Here is an 18,839-nt window from a genome sequence, read left to right as displayed (position 1 = left end):
CAAAGTGCTTTTGGTGCCAAAATCTTTTTGTCATGTGATTAAAGAAGTGGCCACAGAGCAAGTCAGTAGCCAGTCTTTTCCAGCCAGCATTTTGAGAAACGTCCTATGAATTATAGTATAGCATAAATTATAGGCATATAAATTGCAACTAGTAGTATAGAATATTGGACCTGCTGGGGGTCCTAGCCTGCATGTATGGAATAGTCAACATACTGTTTCCATCATTTTAATAACCTTTATAGAGCAGGTGGCTGATGCAGTTAATGCTGGTATCATTTTTCTTTCCCTATGTGATTTGCTGTGATGACAGGTCTGTCGTTTCATTTTGAGTATTTAAGGATATTGGGAAGCATTTTTAGGCAATCATCTAGTATAGGTATTTTCAAGCATGCCTAAAGCATTATAGGGAGTCACACCTTTCACACTGCATATTTCTAAGTAAGTATATGATGTGTTCTGTGTTAATCTGTGGAAAAACTATGGACAAGATCACCAGCTGTGATAAACTGTCTAGCTTAATTTAGTTAGGTGGAGTTATGCTCTTTTGTTCCAGATGGAGATCAAGTGCAACATCTTACAATTGCAAAGATTTCAAAGATGTGAGACATTCCTAACATCACTGAAATGTATATTTTGCATTTCAAAGATAAAATACAGAAACCAATATGTCATCAAACCATTTAATTTTCTTCCAAGTTTGAGAGTGAATTGACAAGAGATCAGCAATTGGCAGGAGAACAAATGAAACATATTGAAAGAGGCAATTTGGGAGTGTCGAGGGAGGCAGATGTGTCAGTTTTACATCTGCTCAAGCAAAGTCCTTGTTGCTGTTTTTTTCCCCCTCCACCTTTCAAAAAATATTTCATTATCTAAAGGTTTCATTATTAGATAATTGAATAATCCTTTATAAATGGCCAAGGAGAACTCTGTTCATTGAAGGGCCTCTTTCATTGCCCTGCTGTGTTTCTGGCAGTTGCAGCTCGTTTGGGGAAGTTTCTGATTTTTTTTTTTCCTCAGAACTCGTCACACCTGACACACACACAGGATTTCAACTGCAGCTGAGTAGTTTCCTGGGCCCCAATGCTCCTGATGCCAATCTACTACCCCTCTCTTGAACTAGCTATTAAAAGGGAAGGAAGTGGAAACAGCATTGAGGTTCCCACTGACAGTCTGTTTTGGGGTGTAGGCAGGCATCATGGCAATGAGCTGCAGCAGCAGGAGGAAAAAAAAAAGCAGGAAGGGTAAGTGCTTCCGTGTTTTTAAATGCAGAGAGCAAGGTGGGACCGTCACACAGTTATTTTCTCCCTGGAGCAGGTAGGCAGGTATGAGCTGAGTCTGTCAGTAGGTGTTAGTCAGAGCTGCAAGTCTGAAGTGTGGCAGCAGCTGTTGTTTGAAGAAATATGGACAGATAATGAAATGAGTATTTTTCTGCCCTTGACTTTCCCTTGACTGTTTGCTGGTCTCTGTTTTCTTTATTGTTAGTTTATCATATGTCAAATCCTTGTGAGGGGGTTTTCAGAAGTGAATTGGAGGCAGAATTATTTAACTCTTAATATTTTATTAATTTTCAAGAGATCTGATAGGTGGTATGCCCAGGGTATGTCTGCAAAACTGGAAAACCAAAGAATTTCACGAGAGAAGTGGTAGGACCACTGGATTTGCAGAAGCTTCTTTTGCCAAGTTATTTATCTGTGAATCAGATCTCATGTGTGCATGTACCCTGCAAACAGAGAAAGTGGAAACATGAAAATATGTGATTTTCTTTTATTTGAAATATATGCTTTCTGTTGCTAGGAGTCTGATGCTTGGGGTTTGGTTTGGTTTGTATAAGCTTGAAGTATTATAGTTGTTAATGTGATTTCAGGAGTTAAAGCTTTAAGTAAAAAAAAATACTGAATATTGTAAAAGCATTCATTTCATACACTGGAGGAATTTCTAAAGACTGAGCACTGTAGCCTTGAGGTGCATAAAAATAACAAACAATTCTGCTCAAAATGCACTATTACAACCCTCTTTTTGTCTGCAATTTTTACCTTAAATTCTATGCTATAAAAATTTTTCCATAGGAGAGGAAACTTTGCTTTAAGTAAGGGTTCAATCTGCCTGGGAAGGTTCCTGCAAGGAGGGCTGGGCTGACTGGGCTGGAGGAGCTCCCCTCTGTGTCTCCAGATCCTCTCCAGTGCTCAACAGGGGAAACAACAACACAGGGCTTAGAGACAAGTACAAGCAATGTGTAACTTCTCTGCAATATCAAAAGGATATTCAAGGTTAAATCTCCCAACCACTTGAATCCACGACAGAATTTCCTTTTTAACTCTGCTTTTTAATGGGGAAATAAGGTACCTTTCTAACTGTGCAACTTAATCTTGCACCATCCTTCGCTCAAAGTAAAAACATTCCGGAGAGCAGCGTTTGAAAGGAAGTTTCAGTTTGTTTCATTTCTTAAGATTCATTATGTGGTTTAAGCTCACCCCAAACAAGATCAAGGTGCCAAATGAGTTCATATTGCTATCAAAGCAAATGTGACCTTTTGGGGTTTGAGCCTGTTTTGTTTAAATCAAAACAGACAAGGTAAACGAAAGGGTTTTGTAGATGGGGAACCGAGACAAAGGCAGGCTAAGTGTTTCTACAGGCTTCCACCCATGGTCTATGGGAATGTCAATAAATGAAAATGAAATCTGTAAGTCTCTCAAGGTCACATATTCAAGGGTGCATCCAGCTCACAACCTCCAGTTGTGGAGGTGGCTTGAGGAGCATGGATGAAGGTGGAAAATGAGGAAAGGAGACTGCTGCGTAAAGGAAGGGACCAACCTTTTGTATCTGGGAGTTACCTGGGCACAGGGAGGCACAGCAGGGAGAGGTGTCATGTCCAGGCTGATTCAACATCAGTGAAAATGCCTTGACTCTCTAGAGACACATCGCATCTGTAGAACTGTGAAGGTCAACAGAGATGCCACTATTTGCCAGAAGAGTTTACACTTGCTTACTTTGCTTTTTGTTATCAGGGGCAACCCCTTGCTGAGCAGCCACCAAAGATGAGATTTCCTGTTGGGCTGATGACTTCTAATTGCGCTGTTCCCGTTATCACCCCGACAACATCCCTCAGCAGAAAGTGCTGTGCTAGAGCCACGAAAGATAGGGACAGTGTTTGTCATGCAGTCCACTGGAGAGCCCAGAGCACTTCCCCACGTTTAGTATAGATGGGAAGTCTTCAGTAGCAGCTGGTAAATGTTGAATTATTAAATTATGTCTACAGCACTTCATATAATTATTGCCCAAGTGATAGTACAGCGAGATAAGCCCGGTGTCGACAAGCAGACTTTTCCACCTTCGCAGTTTGGTTAACAGCCTTGCTTTTTTGAAATTCAAGAAAAGTCCACTCTGTCAGGAGGAATTTAAATAGAAAATTAAATGGGTTTGCATATTGCTCTGCTTGAGAGATTTTTTTTTTTGTTAGCCTTCAAAGTCTGCATGATCTAACCAAGCATGTGGAAGCCAGATACAATATTTCTGATCTCTATAATAGTTGTTATTGTGGAGAATCATTAAATACAAGCAGTTACCCCAAATGTTATTTTAGTTCACTAAATATTCTGTGGATTAATAGTACTGTTGTGGAGGCAGAACAGGAATAGCTGAAATCATTTTTGGGTGCCTTCTCAGCTGGCTGCTTTCAGAGGGAATTCACTCTGGTGATCTTTTCTTCCTCAAGGAAAAGAATTTAAACAAGGGATGGCTCCACAATTTTGCCTTGACCAGAAATAACTGCAGAGGAAACTTTGTTGGCTCTTCCCATTTCTTTCTGATAAAGTGCAACTGGTCCAGCCCTTGCCTGGCTCTGTGAGGTGTTGGGAGGCAGGGGTGTTGTGGGGGAACACAAGCTGCCACCACAGCCCTTCTCTAAACACGCGGTGGAACACGACAGCTCTGCCCTGGTGACAGAAAACATCAAAGCAACAAAACACAGTTTTATCTGATGGGGGTAACAATATCTCAGCTAATAAAATGGCTGTCATCCCTGCCCATTGTACAGATAAGGAAGCTGAGGACGTTTGGATGCTCTTTGTTGGTACGCCAAGTTGCAATTATCCTACGACAGAGCCCTCCTGGTTGATTGATGAAATATTTTGAGGGGGAAAGTGCTTCAATAAGTGAATTTCATTGGATTTGATGATGACATTGCTTGCACAATGGTTGGCAAAAACAAAAACATTTTGAGTGGAACTAGGAAAACATGGCCTTATTTAATCTGCCTGGGATGTCCTTGCCACATTCATTTATTTGTATTTTATGTTGGATGTAAACAAGTCTAATTCTGAAGTTCTTATGTTGACCTTTTCTGGCACTGAGATCAAAGTACTGTCTGCAGTAAAGATGAGAAGACTTTAAAGACTTCAGTGGCTTGTCAGAGTAGAGTATGTTTAAACATAAAATATCACAACAGAGCAGCCTTTGGCTAAAATGAAGTTCTAAAGAGATTTGTTGCTCCTCAAGAAACCCATCATTATCTTGCAGCTTAATGGCCTAAAAGTAGAGCCTGCTTAGAAAACAATTTTTCCTTCTTTCCTGAGCTTTAACTCACAGGGTGACTCTGCCACTTGCCTCTAACAGATGTAACATGGATGTCGCCAGAAAAGAGGAAAGACATGCCTTTTCTTTACTCAAATTCCTAGGTAGATTTGAGGACTGGTAAAACCCTCCTCCAAACAACAGTCAGACCTCTGTAAAATATCAGCCTTTCCAAAGCATGGCATGCTGTTCCATCCCCAACATGCCCTTTTCCCTGGCTCCAGCTGTTTCTTATCCCAGATCTTTCAGTGGGTCTCTGGAGGAGGTCCTGGAGGTCAACTTTGCAGTGCCTGATCTGGAGCCAAGGCAGCTGGAGTAAGAATTTGAGCTCTAATTCGTTATTTTCTTATTTAACATCTTGACCATTTGAAAACAAATGTCTTTTTAAACACTGCTTTTCTGTGTCCATAGTCTGAACTTAGATTTGAGAAGTAAACCTACTCCAAATGAAATGTTTAATGCTTGCTATAACGTAAAGTTTCCAACCAATCCAAGCACAGAGAACCTTTCCCAACAAAGAGAAACTGGAATTTTTTAGTGCTCTGACTGAACTAGGACTCTCAGAGCAAAACTGAGGATATCCTATAGAACTGCCTGTGCTGGCACGTTCAGAGACGGGTGCAGAGGACAAAAGGCAATGACTTCTTTTGATGAACAATACGTGATGTAATAGTTTTCCTGGATTAAAAACAAAGTAACCATCTTTACTGCAGCTTGCAGCACTTTTCCACTTTCCTAATAAACAGCCCAAATTTCAGGGATACTTAAAATGCTGTGGAAATCTGCCCAATGTTTCTACAAGTTCAGTCTGTTTGATAATCAAACTATTTATCTTGATTGTGTTTTCTTGAACTTAGTTTTAGTCGCTTGCTTTGAGAGGTTTATTTCAATAGATGAAGGGAAGTTTATTTTTTGTGGGTTTGAGTGATTTTTCTCAGGAAGCAAGTTTATGCATTTCCAGTTGAGACTTTTGCAGCTGAATAATGCTCAGCAAACAACACTAATGGAAGTTTGTGCAGTGCCTCCCTCTCTGACAGATCCTCAGCATGGCACTCTGTGGAAATCTGTTGTGTTTTATATGCCTTTATTCAGCACCTTATGACAATCCTCCTTTTCTGTGGCTTCTCTCATCTTAGTATCTCCAGTTGCTGAAAGATACACAGCATTTATACAACATATCTACACCCTCCCACCTGTCAGTACTCCCAGGCATAAAATGCACATAATAACACTTTATGTGGCAGGTTGTATTATGGCAGACAAACTTGAAAGTGTTTTCAGGCCTGACTTGTGCCACATTTCAACCTTATTCCCTGTTATAAGTATTACTTCTGTCCAAACTCTAGATATGTTTTTAATGGAACTTTTATATTTTTGCCTACTAAGTGCGTTTTGTATCTTTGGGATAATAAAGTCCTTAGCCCCTGTACCTAAGAATAAAAACCTTCACTGGAAAATGACAAATTTGTGTAGACAACAGTGATTATGAATAAACAGAATATTTCAACCTAGGATGTAATAACTATTGAACAGGGGAGTTGTTAGTGTAGTCAGCAAGGGAAAAGTCACTTTAAATTGGTTTGGGATGCTTTGTACTCCCCTCACTCTCAGAATTCATTAAGGGACCTGAGTAGGTTAACTCATTCTGCCATTTGACATGAAACTAAAGTTTTCCAGATTGTATGTCTTAGAAATAAAGGTCCAGAAAGAGCTATCAAGACCATTTGGCCTGAGGAGACCACAATTTCCATCACTTCAAAGCTGCAGGTTTCAGGAGGGAGAGATGAAAGAGGAAGTGTAGCCTTAAGAGCACTCTGGTTTTTGGAAGACATTTCTACAGAAAGGAGGAGGGCTAGATGGTTTCCAAATTAACAAATTCCACTAAGATGATATTTGGTTATTATACAGGAAAATTATTATTATCGCCCAAAAATCTGCAGCCTTTTACCTGAGCAGAGCAGTAGCACAGACCTAACTTCTCCTGAGTTTTATAACCCCTAGTTCCACTTGCATCATTACATTTAGCTTTAATTCACATCAGAAGGAGGAAAAAAGAGGGAGGATGAGGGGGAGTATATGACACTAAACCCTGTATGATTTTATAGTGATTTTTTTTTTCCAGGAATGATCCACTGGGGTAAGTCCCTGACAATATCATTGTCAGTAGTTAAGATGTTTTCACCATGGAGTTAAATACTTGCAGCATTGACAGTAGCTGGAAATACTTCAGTGGTTATTGTTGTAGTCATTATTCTAGCTGAAGTAATGCTGGCATGTTTTCCCTCTGGGTAGAATTCCTCAGCCTAATTGTCTCCTCCTTGCCAGACCATATTTGATATCTTCAGGTTTGGAGACTGGATATTTTCCAGCAATTAATGGCTTTTCTCAGTTATAGATTGAAATTATTTCCTTTTGTGATTTGGTCTCCTCTCCAGCAGTGAAGCTATTGAATTCCAGAACATTTAAATGGGATAACTTACAAATAGGCCTAATATGAAAAGCACAGTCAACAAGCTACATGGAAGCTCTGTGGTCCACTGTAGAAGATGGATAGTTCACATGTAATTTTTGACACGAATGAAACAGTATTGACTTTAAAAATAAAATAAATAAATCCACTATTTACTATTGTGCTATCTTCTTCTAATGAACTAACCTTAATATTAGCTTAAGGCAACATAAGTCCATGTGTCTCACAGAGCAGCATCAGGTAACCTCATCTAACCTCCTGAAGAGTGCTGGCAATCAAATTTCATCAAGCTACTCCTGCCTTTAGTCCTTTAACTTGGGTTTGACCAAAGTACAAAGTGAACTCTTTATCTCTGATGCCCAGACTGGACTCCTTAAGGTACTTTGTCCACTCAGAGCATAATTAGCCTGTGGTTTCAGAAATCAATGAATACTGTTCTACAATGGAAAAAGCTTCTGTAGCCACTGTTTTATGGCCTCCCATGTTATTTGAGCTATTACTTCTCTCAAAGCAATTTTACCACATCTTTTATGGTATTCTGCTTTTTAAATCCAAAATGGAACGTAGTACACAGATCCCAAAAGCAAGAATTATTTTTTTAATACTGCTTCAGATATGTACAGGAAATTATCTTCAATAAACTTTGTCCTTTGAAAACTAATGTGGTAGAATGGCAGCTGCACTTCATAATGTACCACCTATTTTTAGGTAGCAGATTCAAAAGCATAAAGAGGGACTTCTAGTTGAACACTGATGAGCCCATTTGTCCTTTCTACATATGGATCTGCCCTTCTTGACCAAATGAAGACATGAAGTCTTTATTTTGAGCTATTTATTTGGGAGCTAAGGCTCTCAAATCATGATTTAGCAAAACGTTTTCAGTAGAGTTCAGTTCTTCTTTTCCCTTCCAAAAATGCTACTAAATTGGTAAATGTAAATGTCTGTAGGAGACATGTATCTGGTAGCTGTTGGGATTTAGATATGGACAGAGTAATCCTGATATGCTTATATTTTCTTTCTTAAGATGCATTTAACATCTGTTGGATGCAGGTCAGATGGATCACAAGATGTGGTCCGTGGAAATGTACAGTTTCTTTACAAAAGAAAGGTTCTCCTGCTGGAGAATTATGTCCTCTATGAGAAGAGTGTTTATGGTTCTGGTTTAACATGCAAAAAAAATGTGTCATACTGAGTCTGTGTATTTTAGAAAGTTCTGCAAACAGTTTTGAGAAGTTAGTGTTAGAAATAACAAGAACCAGGTGCATTGGGAATTGAAAAACTTTGAGTCTTATTTTCCTGAATACCATTATACAATGTCTAGTAGAGTATTGGAGGGATATGTGTACACAGCATAAATAAATATGCATTATTTAGATGAACCCTCATGTTCTGATACACCTACTTTTATGGATGGTGCTGATTCTATGCCAGCAGTATGGTAAACAGAAAATGTAATGGGAAGTCTGCAAGAATTTACAGTGCAGATATTGTCTGGCTATAATTTGGTTTGATTTTGGTTGGATTTCGGTTGGATTTCTGGTTTTGTTTGTTGGTTGTTTTGGGGTTTTCTTTAATTCAGTTCCATTTGCAGTGTCAAAACAGAACTTCTTACTTGGGCTGCCCATTCAGTTCTGCAGGGAGCATAGTTACCTACTGGCAAAGCTCTCTCAGCAGGGAAGTGCTGTGTTACTTACTTTCCTTTAAGCAAAAATATTCTGATTGTACATGTGCTGTCTTACTTTTCAGTTCAAGGGTGATTTTCAGTGAAAACAAACAAGTGAGCAGCAAAAAGGAAAGCTGAATTGGGAATTATGTAATTTAATAATGGGGAAGTTTCTAAAAGCCTTCTACTGGTAGCATTGAGAGAAACACTGACACCTGCACACTGCCAGGAGCTTGAATCCAGCATATCCCCATTCAGCTGCACTTCACCTCCTATTAATTCTGTGTTTTTGAAGGAGGCAAACCAAGAAACTAATGATGTGTCTCAATTACATTCTGTCTAATCCTCGAGTGGCAAACCTGACACAGAGCGTCTGCCAGAATGTTGAGGTCAGGTTTTTGTAATTTGATCAGCGTGGGGTAAAGAAAGGAAGAGCAATGTGATCTTCGTTCTTGACTTCTGCTTGTTTCCATGCCTTTAACAACTAGTTCTGCGCCTGAAAAGTTATTTTACGAGCCATGACAGAGTTCCAAGTACTCACCCATTGGTGAGCATTGCTGTGTGCTCCCTGTGCAATGGGCTCTCTCCTCCCAGTGCCACTGACATTAAATATGTGACCCTGCCCTTCGTGCTTTGCAGGGGCTCCCAGAGCAGCACGAGTGCATCTGGGTGCTTCCAGCCCTGGCTGTGGGAACACAGTGCTGCTGCTGCCATGTGACATTTAAGACCCCAGGGTGTAGTTCTGTTTAACTGAAGGATGACGAGCCCATATCCTGACACAGAACAGCACCATTTCTTATCACAGCCTTTGCTGCATGTGTGCAGTGGGTTTGATAAAGCTGATCAGATCATGCTCAATGTTCCTCTGCCTCCTTCAAGCTGTGTTGTCTCTCACTTGCACCCTTCTTCACATCTTGTTTACTCACACCATGATGGCACCATGGTGGGTTTCATGTATAAGCTGTAAAGTGGTGATGTGTTTCCTGTCTGTGTTTTCTGAATAAATATCTTTCTTTTCTTTTTGTTTTGTGATTTGGGAAAGTGTTGCCAGGAAGTTTTTCTTCCCTCTTAATCAAACTGTTTGCTAAGGTGTTTTCCTTCTGTCTAATCTCTTGCATGGGACCAAAATGTTTAGATTTGAGTGGTGACGTCTTACTCATTCCCATCCTGTCGGCTGGGAGCGTTGTGTTGTTTGAGTTCACAGCATATCCAACTGGGAGCTGTGTGCCACTGGGATTATTTTTCTATCCCATCCTATTCAGTATCTACTTGCCAGTTTTCCAGAGAATTCATCCAGTCGTGACTTTTCACCTCCAAAGCCAGTCTTGGAACTCCAGAACACCATCTTCAACCTGTTGGGTTGGGGTTTTTTTCCATTTTTCTGTCTCTGACATTACTTTGCTGCAGTCTCTCTCCTTCTTCAGCCTTGCATTTTAACAGCTCATCAGGCCAGGTGCTCAGCTGATGAATTAGTGCCATGTTCTTGGGAGAAAGCAGCAATAAGGCCTCCTTGGGGGAAGTGATGGGAGTGTTGATTCTCTCTGCACTGCACACAATCCCCTGCTCTCCAGAGGTACCAGGGAAGCAGTGCTGGGGAAAAACTGGGACAGGGCCACTCAATATTTATTCCCCCCTTCAATTATTTATTCCCCCTTTTCCTTCTGTTTCACTAATTTGAGCACCTTACAGATGCTGCTCTGGGTAAATGGTTTGTTTCCAATCAAGGACTAGTACTTTCAATGATACATTCCCCACCACAACCCCATTCTTCATATGAGTGATCCCAAATTATAGATTTTCTTTTTTTGATATTTCACAAGTGTTGAAAAGGCAGGTTGTTCTGTATGGCTAAACAAATGAGAGTTTCATCACTGGACTTACCCAATAATAAATTCTTTTCATGTTTAATTTATAATGTCTGGAAACACCAGCAAGAGATGAGAGAAATAGTTTAGATAATATATTAACCTGTCTAAACCTTGTCCAGTCTCTGAAACTCAACCTGAGTGTGATTTTAATACGTAGGGAAATTTCCTTTCCTCCTTCTTTTACACTGTTCTGCCCTGTTCCTTAACCTGGGACTAAGGGATTTTTCTTTTGTGAGGACCTGTAGTTCATCCAGACATGAAAGAACTGCTGATCCAAAATCATCTCTGCATATCCACATAGCCTATGAAGACTGTGAGAGAAAATAATTGTTTGCTCTACTAATAACTTCTAGGAGACTACCTAGCTGCAGACCCACCAAGTTCAAACCAGTTAAAAACTCCTGACAAACTATGAAAACATCCTGAGAAGGCAATGTGAAAAGCTCTTGCAATGGGGTAGGGAATTGTGAAATCTTAGCCAGACAGGGCTTGCAGTGGCAAGATTTCCTATGCAGCAACTGCATGGTTCCCTGCCCTGGTGTAGGACTAAGATGAATCAGGCCCATTATGAAAGAAATTCATATTTAAATGAGATTTCCAGCCCAGTTCTACAGCCTCAAGTGGTTATTCTAAGCGTCTGCTCTTTCATGCTGATTTAGACCAAGCTCAAATGCTGAATCTTTAGAGAATCATAAATAAATTGTGTTAAATTGCCATTAATGGAAACAAATCACAAGAAAGGAGAGGCAAGGTTGTTAATGGTATGGCTGTTCCTAACTCGGCCTTTGATGGCTGGGGATGCACAGTCCTGCAGCACAGCAGTGCTGTGTGTGAGCTCACCCACTGCTCTGAGGCCTCCAGACAAGCTCAGCACAGCAGGGTGAGCAGCACTGGAATTTGTTTTACAGGAAGCCTTTCATTTCCTCGCTTTTGAGGGGTTAAGTGAGGCACTTCAAGCACTGTTCTCCCACGAGGGTTGCACTAGGGAAGGGTAGTTCTCCTTTCCCCCAGGGGCTTCATCTCAGCTTTGGCAGCAGAGGCTGCTGTCAGAGGAGAGCAGTCGGATGCGTTGAATCCTTGTATTCCCCAGCCACTCTGGATGCATTTCCTTCCCACCCACTGCTGCCCACTTTTCAGGTTCCTGTGTCCTGAGCTGCCACCACTGATCCTGGCAGACGGTGAACCCAAAAAATCCGGTATAAAGAACTGCCCAGAGGCTTTTGGTCTTTGAGCAGCAAAGGTATTTATTGACAGCACTGGGAGCAAGCCAGCTATTGCTGGAAAACCTTGCTCGAAGGCTTCACACAAAATCAGCAGTTTTTATACAATTTTTGTGTATGATTAAATGCATATTCAAGTGATTACATCTGTCTATACATATTAATAACAGGTGGAGTATAGGTGGAGCTCAGGTGGGGCTTGGGGCGGTGCTTCTCTTGGCCCTCAATCTTGGGGGTAGTTCTGTCCTTCCTCCATGGGTCTGGGGGCTTAAACTCATCTTCCTCAGCTTGACCTCCCTTCTCTTCTATTGTTCTCAACCAGCTCACTGAAGCTTGGAGGAGGCCTTGGCTCCCAGCCTGTTTCTTCTATTCAAATGTCTACTTTATCTTACTGCATCTTAATTTATTACTTCTAGGCCTATTCTGTGTTTCTTTTACCATTCTCTTAAGTTTTGGTCCAACAGGTAGAACAGAGCTACAGATCATTTGGATGTTCACAGCTTGTTAGCAGGCCCAGATTTCTTAGTTAACTCTTTTGGGCCTGGCCTCCTGTTTGAACAGGTCTGCCCCAGAGGCAACCCTGGTTTCCACAGATCCAGATTAGGGCAAAATTAATCATTAATGTTTTAATTGCATTGTCTTATGTCATGAGGGGAATGCACTGAGTAGAATTATATAAGGGCTGCTTCTAGTCCTTATACTGTAACATCAAGTTTCATTAAACTTATGAAAATCACACCCCTATGTGTGTTCCTGCTTGGTTTTGGGGAAACTCAGGTGACCAACCTCCAAATTCAGTGTTGTTAGTTTTCTCATCGGGTTGTTTACCAATTAATTTAGGCCATCAACCTGTCTGATTGATTTCATTCCATGCCAGAGATCCCAAAATATATTCTCTACTCACTATTCACATCTACCAAAATCTCATTTTGCATGGACTGGGGAGGGCTGGAAACGCACAAATCATTCTGTTTAACTTTGGGGGTTTCAGCCTTGTTTGTTTGTTACTTGAAGTCGAGGGAGAAACAATTCACTTTGAAATTTATAAAGAGGAAAAACTTCTGTGTGGTTGTGAATCAATATGACAAGTTTCACCCCAAAACTAACTCTTCATATTATATGTCATACCATCAAAAGTCTATCACAGATATGTGCCCAGTGCAATAAGAATCTTTCATAGCTCTTTGATAAATCCACTACCATAGGACTTCATATTTTTCATGCAAAATATGCAAATGGCATTACAAAAATCTTATATCTAAAATTGAAAACTCAAAGCATTTTCTCGTGCTTGTCACAATAATGACATGTTATGTAATTTTGTAGCTGTAGCTGCCTTGGTGTTTTCCTACTGTAGGTTATAATTTTATAACCATCCCATATTAAAATACAATATATGAGAGGGTAAAATTTGTACTTTATTAGGATATGGAATACAACAAAAGAAATTTCCTGTTTGGTTGGTTTGGGGGGTTTTTTCTGCCTAAAAGCTTATCAGATTCCTGTAGCTTCCAACTGCATCATGGCCCTAAAATCCTCAAATGATTCTTCCATTTTGTGTTGGTATATTTTAAAATATCTAAAATACTTTAATGCTCTCTATGCAAAAATGTACTGTATCAATGCTAAACAAAATTCATTCACATTTTACTTAATATTAGCTGATTACTAACGTTACCTGATGTGTAAAAGAGTGATTGTTCAAACACTGGATCAAATTTATAGTCTTCTGTGACCAGGGAAGTCTTCCATCAATGCCCAAGCTTCTTAGTAATCCTGCTCAATCCTAAACCAATGGTATTCTCAGGTGTGCAAGTGTTTTAACACAGAATTACGAGCTCAAATCAAAATGGAGTTTGAAAGGGGTATATCAGCCTTTCACGTTTTTCTTGCTTTTGATAATCCTTAATACATTTTCAAGAGACCAGCAGAGGCAGATGACATGCAGCTGACAGTCGATTCCATCTAACCACAAATGCATTTATGTACAGTAAAATCCATGCCAGCTGTATTTTTAAAGTAAGAATGGAAAATTGAATTTATTCTACAATTGTACCATGTAAGCACCCTACCAATATTTAGGTACATGTTCCCGTGTGTACAAAAAAACCAACACCAACCAAAAAAAAATGAAAAAAAAAAATCATGCAAACCCACCATCCCAAAAACCTGCTTCCCACATCCCCACTGACATTTCTTAAGACAGTGCAGCTATTCAGGAAATGCCTTCTATGTCAAACTTGAATGCAGCATTACCATTTAGCCATAATAATTAACTTTGTTGTTTGGCTATCTTGTCTCTAAAGTCTCCAAATTTTTCATCATTTACTGGAGAGGAAAGAAAAAAAGAAAACATATTTAAAGGAATGTGTATTCCTGAGATATTGCCTGCAGTATTCAATGAGTGCCTGTGCACCAGTGAATGCACATGGCACAGTTAAATTAGGTAGCAACAAAGCAGGTGGATTATATGAGTGCTGTCATTTAAAGTATCCTTTCTTAATAGGCAGAACATTTTGCTTAAAAAAAAAAAGACATTTTTTCATCTATAAATCCCATTATTTTTTTCCTGACATCCTTTAAATTGCAAATCCAATAATATTATAAATCATGCAAAATTTGGAAAATTACTTTAAGCCCCTGGGCTTTACATTGGAGTGCTGTCTGAATAAAAAATTCGAGTTGTTTACACAGAGAACTCGATGATATTTTTGCCATCATTTTTGATCTTGTGTAATATTTTGTGTGGAAAAAAAAATTTAGACTGTATATGAAACTCCCTTTTTTTTTTTTTAAATTTCTTCTTCACTTGCCTTTCTCATTAACCCAGTAGTTTTCCACAGCCTCCTGACGTCAGTGACTTTTATGTCATTAATTTCACTGGAAACAGGATGTGGTCCAGTAAATTATGCCCCAGCAGGGTCTGCTGAGTATTACATTAGACCATGGGAACAGTGAAAAGAGAGCTTCATATGAACTTAACTCTTTAAAATATTCATTCCTGTGTTTGCAGTGTAAGTTACTGCTGTTCCTTCAATGTTCAAAAGGTTTCTCAAATTATCTGAAAGGCTCTCTCAATAAACAAGCTTACTAAGGGAATATAGTCACCATTAAACCCCTTACAGCCATCATAAATATTGAGCAAAAACACCAATCATCCAGTGAAGTTATTTAGGCATAATTGTAGTAAATTTATTGATAACCACTGTATGAGTCATTTTAATATTGCTTATAAATCCTTTGGACCACCTGAAAAAAGGTAATATTGTTAGATATTGAGGACTACAGCTGAACTCCTAGGAAAAAAATCCAAAAGAAAAGTTCTTGCATGTCACAAGTAGCCTCCTTAACCCTGTTATTCCTCTACTTTGAATCAAGTCCTGCCATAATTGGTGTCCTTCTACTTCTCATCTTCCATGGCTCCTATCCCCTGAGCTTTCCAAAGTCAGTACATATTGTTTTCTAGAATATGTAATATTTCCCAAGACCAAGTTGACTTGGCAGCTATAACAGGGTAGTCCACTTTTCTTTGTCATTAAATGCTGGGGTCTGGGAGCAAACTTGGGTTGCAAGGGAGTCAAACAGACACACACAAATTATATTAGAAGTGGACCTTGTTGTCAAGGTTTGTAAAGTGTTCTGGGACCTGGTCTCAGATTTTTTTCAATTTCTTATGCCTTTTTTTTTTGAATTTGGATCAACACCACACTTTTTCCTCCCTATCATAATTCCACTTAAGATAATTTGGTTTTACTTTGGCATTCTTTAAGATCCAAATTATACATGTTCTCTGCTGTATTCTCATGAATACCAAAGCTGTAGAATAAATATTGTTGACGTGTGTTGGCAAAGCGCTTTTATACTTGGATTCCTCATTAAATTACATTCAATTTTAGTTTTAATGAGCATAATCCATTTGATACCGTTGACCCGAATTCCCCCGAGGAAAACTGCAGTTCTGAATTGATATTTGCATGTCTGAGTCGACTGAGTCACATTCAAAATCATGTCAGACTTCAAATCTCAAAAAAAGTCCTGTTCCAGAATTGTGCTGGGGGTTGTGACTATGTTCCAGAAATGTATTCCTGCAATGCTTTGTGCCTCTTGCTGTACTTTAATCTTGTCACTGCCCTGGCTTATGTGACATTTTGCTTATCTGCACACTGTCTCTGTAAAGATCTTGTGAGAACACTGACCATCAGGAAGCAGGAGCACCTTTCTAAAACTCATCCTCGGGTGCCTTTTCTGAAATCATATTTCTTCTCCCTGTCATGCTCCTTAATCATTTCTCTTCTGCAATAAATCGTTATTTCTCTCCCTGTTAGAATTCTTTCCTGTCATTCATCATGTTATGAGTACCTTTTTCTTGAGAACAGGAAAAAAATCCCAGTAGATTTCAGGAAGCTTTTAACTCTTTTCCTTTCTCACAATGTAGAAAATAGAGAATTCCACCCAGAGTGCTTCTTTGGGAGAGTTTCATTGATTTGTTTGTTTCGAAGTTTTGGGGTGCCTTAAGAGAAATGGGCTATTGGAAAAATGGAATTGTCAGTGCTGTGAGTGTTTCAGTTTGATATATAGAGTGCCTGGATAAGAAAGCTTTTGAAACTTTTCTTGAATTTGGTCTGAAAACTATTCAATAGACAACAGGGACCTTGGAAGATTTCTGGAGAGGAAGTGGTTTTATTGAGTCATTGCAGAAGATCAACTCTGTGGTTCAGAGCAGGAGTTTATGATTTTGTTTGACCCTTGGTCAAGCTCTCTGGGTCCTGTGCTCACAGTGACAGCACATGCTGAGGCTCTGCAGAGATGACATAGTCTTCAAACCTGTGTCTATTGTTCCTTTGTGGTGTACCACTGGGGGCATGGGATTAGCCACATAAAATAGGTGATGCAAGTTTGCAGTTACAAAAATGATTACTTACACAGCAATTGCTGAGAGGGAAGGATCAAGCCCTGAATCTTCCTCATTTCTTTGGTCTTTCACAAAGACCTTAGTCTTTGTGATAACTGAGTAAAAACAATATACTTGAGGACTCAGGTCAGTCAGTAGGATGAATTTGTAAGTTTGTTGTCTGGTACTGCTGAGAAATACCACAAAAGGTCTTTAAAAACAGGCCATAAAAATGTGCATTTAGATATATTGATTCTGCTTTGACGTTAGTGAATGAAGGGGGGGCTTCTTTATATCCTTCTGAGCTCTGCTTTCTGTGATTCTAAATTCCCAGGTGCATCCTCAGAGTGACTCTCTACCTGTAGATTCTTGGATAGGAAAAAATGTTATCAAGTACAACCATGGCAGAACATGTACTTGTCTCAATCCTCTATTCCAAGTGTATATCCAATTAAACCATTCGCTTCAGTATCCCACTGATTTCCTCATTTGTTGATTCACGCAGGAAGAGTGCTGCTGAACACCTGATTACACCCTTGGCAATGGGAAAACTGTATAGACAAACACCAAGAGTGCCAGCTCAGCATTCAAAACTTACCACAAATAAAAGACCAGAGCCAAATTTAGCTTATTCGACGCCGCTCTCTTCAATCGTCAAATGCAAATATATTTCTCTGTAATTTATGTCTTGACAGATGATAATGAGTGTGAAAATGCTACTCAGCCTTGTGGAGAGCATGCCAACTGCACAAACACGGTGGGAAGTTATTTCTGCATGTGCATGCCTGGTTTCAAATCCAGCAATGGTCAAGAAACTTTTGTACCTAATGATGGAACCTCCTGCGTGGGTAAGTTGTTACTGTCTGCCAGCTCCCTTTACATTGTCACTCTTATTGCTTCTGTTAATTATAGAAATCTAGCAAAATGCTTTCATGTTTGGGAACTTTGGAGTCTGGGTATAAAATTCCTATAATTTACACTGGTACAGACTTAATATTCCAGTTCAGGCCCATACTTCTCACTGACAACACAGCAGCTGTTTTCAGTAACACTTCCATCTTGACTCTGCTTGCAATGTATTTAAATCCACATCACAGTTTTAGACAATGAATGTAGAGTTAATACAATACAAAAATTCACCCATTTATGCCACTGTTTCACTGATCTGTGAGCAAGCTGATCATATTCTTGAAACAAAGCCGAGTGACAAAATATTCTGCATTCAGGTCACTCTGGACCAGCAAAATTCTCTATACATTTGACCTACTATACTTCAAATATCTTTTGCTTGGAAACTTTGATTGGGATATTTTTGGTAATTTTTCGAGTCTGATCAAAAGCAATGAGCGAGATCAATAGTTATCCTACCTCGAGTGCCTCTGTTTCTGTAGCATTGGATGGAACATGTTCAAAACTAAAGAGGAGGAAAAGTTCTCTGGAAAAATGTTATTTCTGAACAACTATGCAATCCTTTAGGATTTCCTTTGAATGGAAGAACTGTAACTATTTCTCTGTTTTCGAACTCCTGGTAATTTTCTCTGTATGTTGCAAGAGTCCTCAGGGAATGAGAGAATGAGAAATAAATCTATTGCCCTTTACACCTTTATGCTGACTGTGTCTCCTTCTAGGTATGTCTCCTGTGAGCTTGTGAGTGCTGACAACCTCTCTTCTTACTGCTCTTAATATCAGCAGAATGGTTGCATATTAAGCCAGAAAGTGATCTAATCGACCTTTCTTGCCCATTGCTCACATCCATCTAAAAGTGCTCTGCTTTATCCAGCTGCTATGAATCCTTCTTAAATTAGCCTGGATGGAGACTGTTAGCACACTGAGCTGTAAATATTCTCACCATTTCTGGTCCAGGTTTTGATTTTTGCATTACAACCTTTCCTCAGCTTCAGTAGTTTGTCCTCCAAGTTATTTCTCTGACTGTTTTTGTCTCGCTTTAACTTTTTACCATTAGTGTGATAACTTCTTTTTTTTCACCTCTCTTTTCTTTAGTGAGTAGATTGATCTTTTTTTATCCTCTGCTGGGATTTAGTTTAGCACTGTTGTTCTTCCTTTTGAAAATCCATATGGAGGAACCAAGAGCTTCCAAACTCACACTGAAATAAAAAAATTACCTGTGGGCACCTTTTCTGATTAAACAAGTGTACCA

At 39.4% G+C, this 18,839-nt stretch overlaps 1 protein-coding gene across 1 annotated transcript in view; it reads left to right on the top strand.

The window, feature by feature from the left end:
• ADGRL4 (adhesion G protein-coupled receptor L4) overlaps positions 1-18,839 on the top strand; it is a 76,716-nt gene that overhangs the window by 21,993 nt on the left and 35,884 nt on the right. Inside the window, exon 3 of the mRNA XM_064665578.1 lies at positions 17,377-17,529. Within this exon, the coding sequence (XP_064521648.1) occupies positions 17,377-17,529 (153 nt within the window). The remainder of the gene's footprint in view (positions 1-17,376; positions 17,530-18,839) is intronic.

The sequence above is a fragment of the Pseudopipra pipra genome, chromosome 9 (genome assembly GCF_036250125.1).
Source record: "Pseudopipra pipra isolate bDixPip1 chromosome 9, bDixPip1.hap1, whole genome shotgun sequence".
Classification (NCBI taxonomy): domain Eukaryota; kingdom Metazoa; phylum Chordata; class Aves; order Passeriformes; family Pipridae; genus Pseudopipra; species Pseudopipra pipra.
The sequence above is the reverse complement of the archived record's forward strand: the minus strand, read 5'-3'. Positions and strand labels throughout refer to the sequence as shown.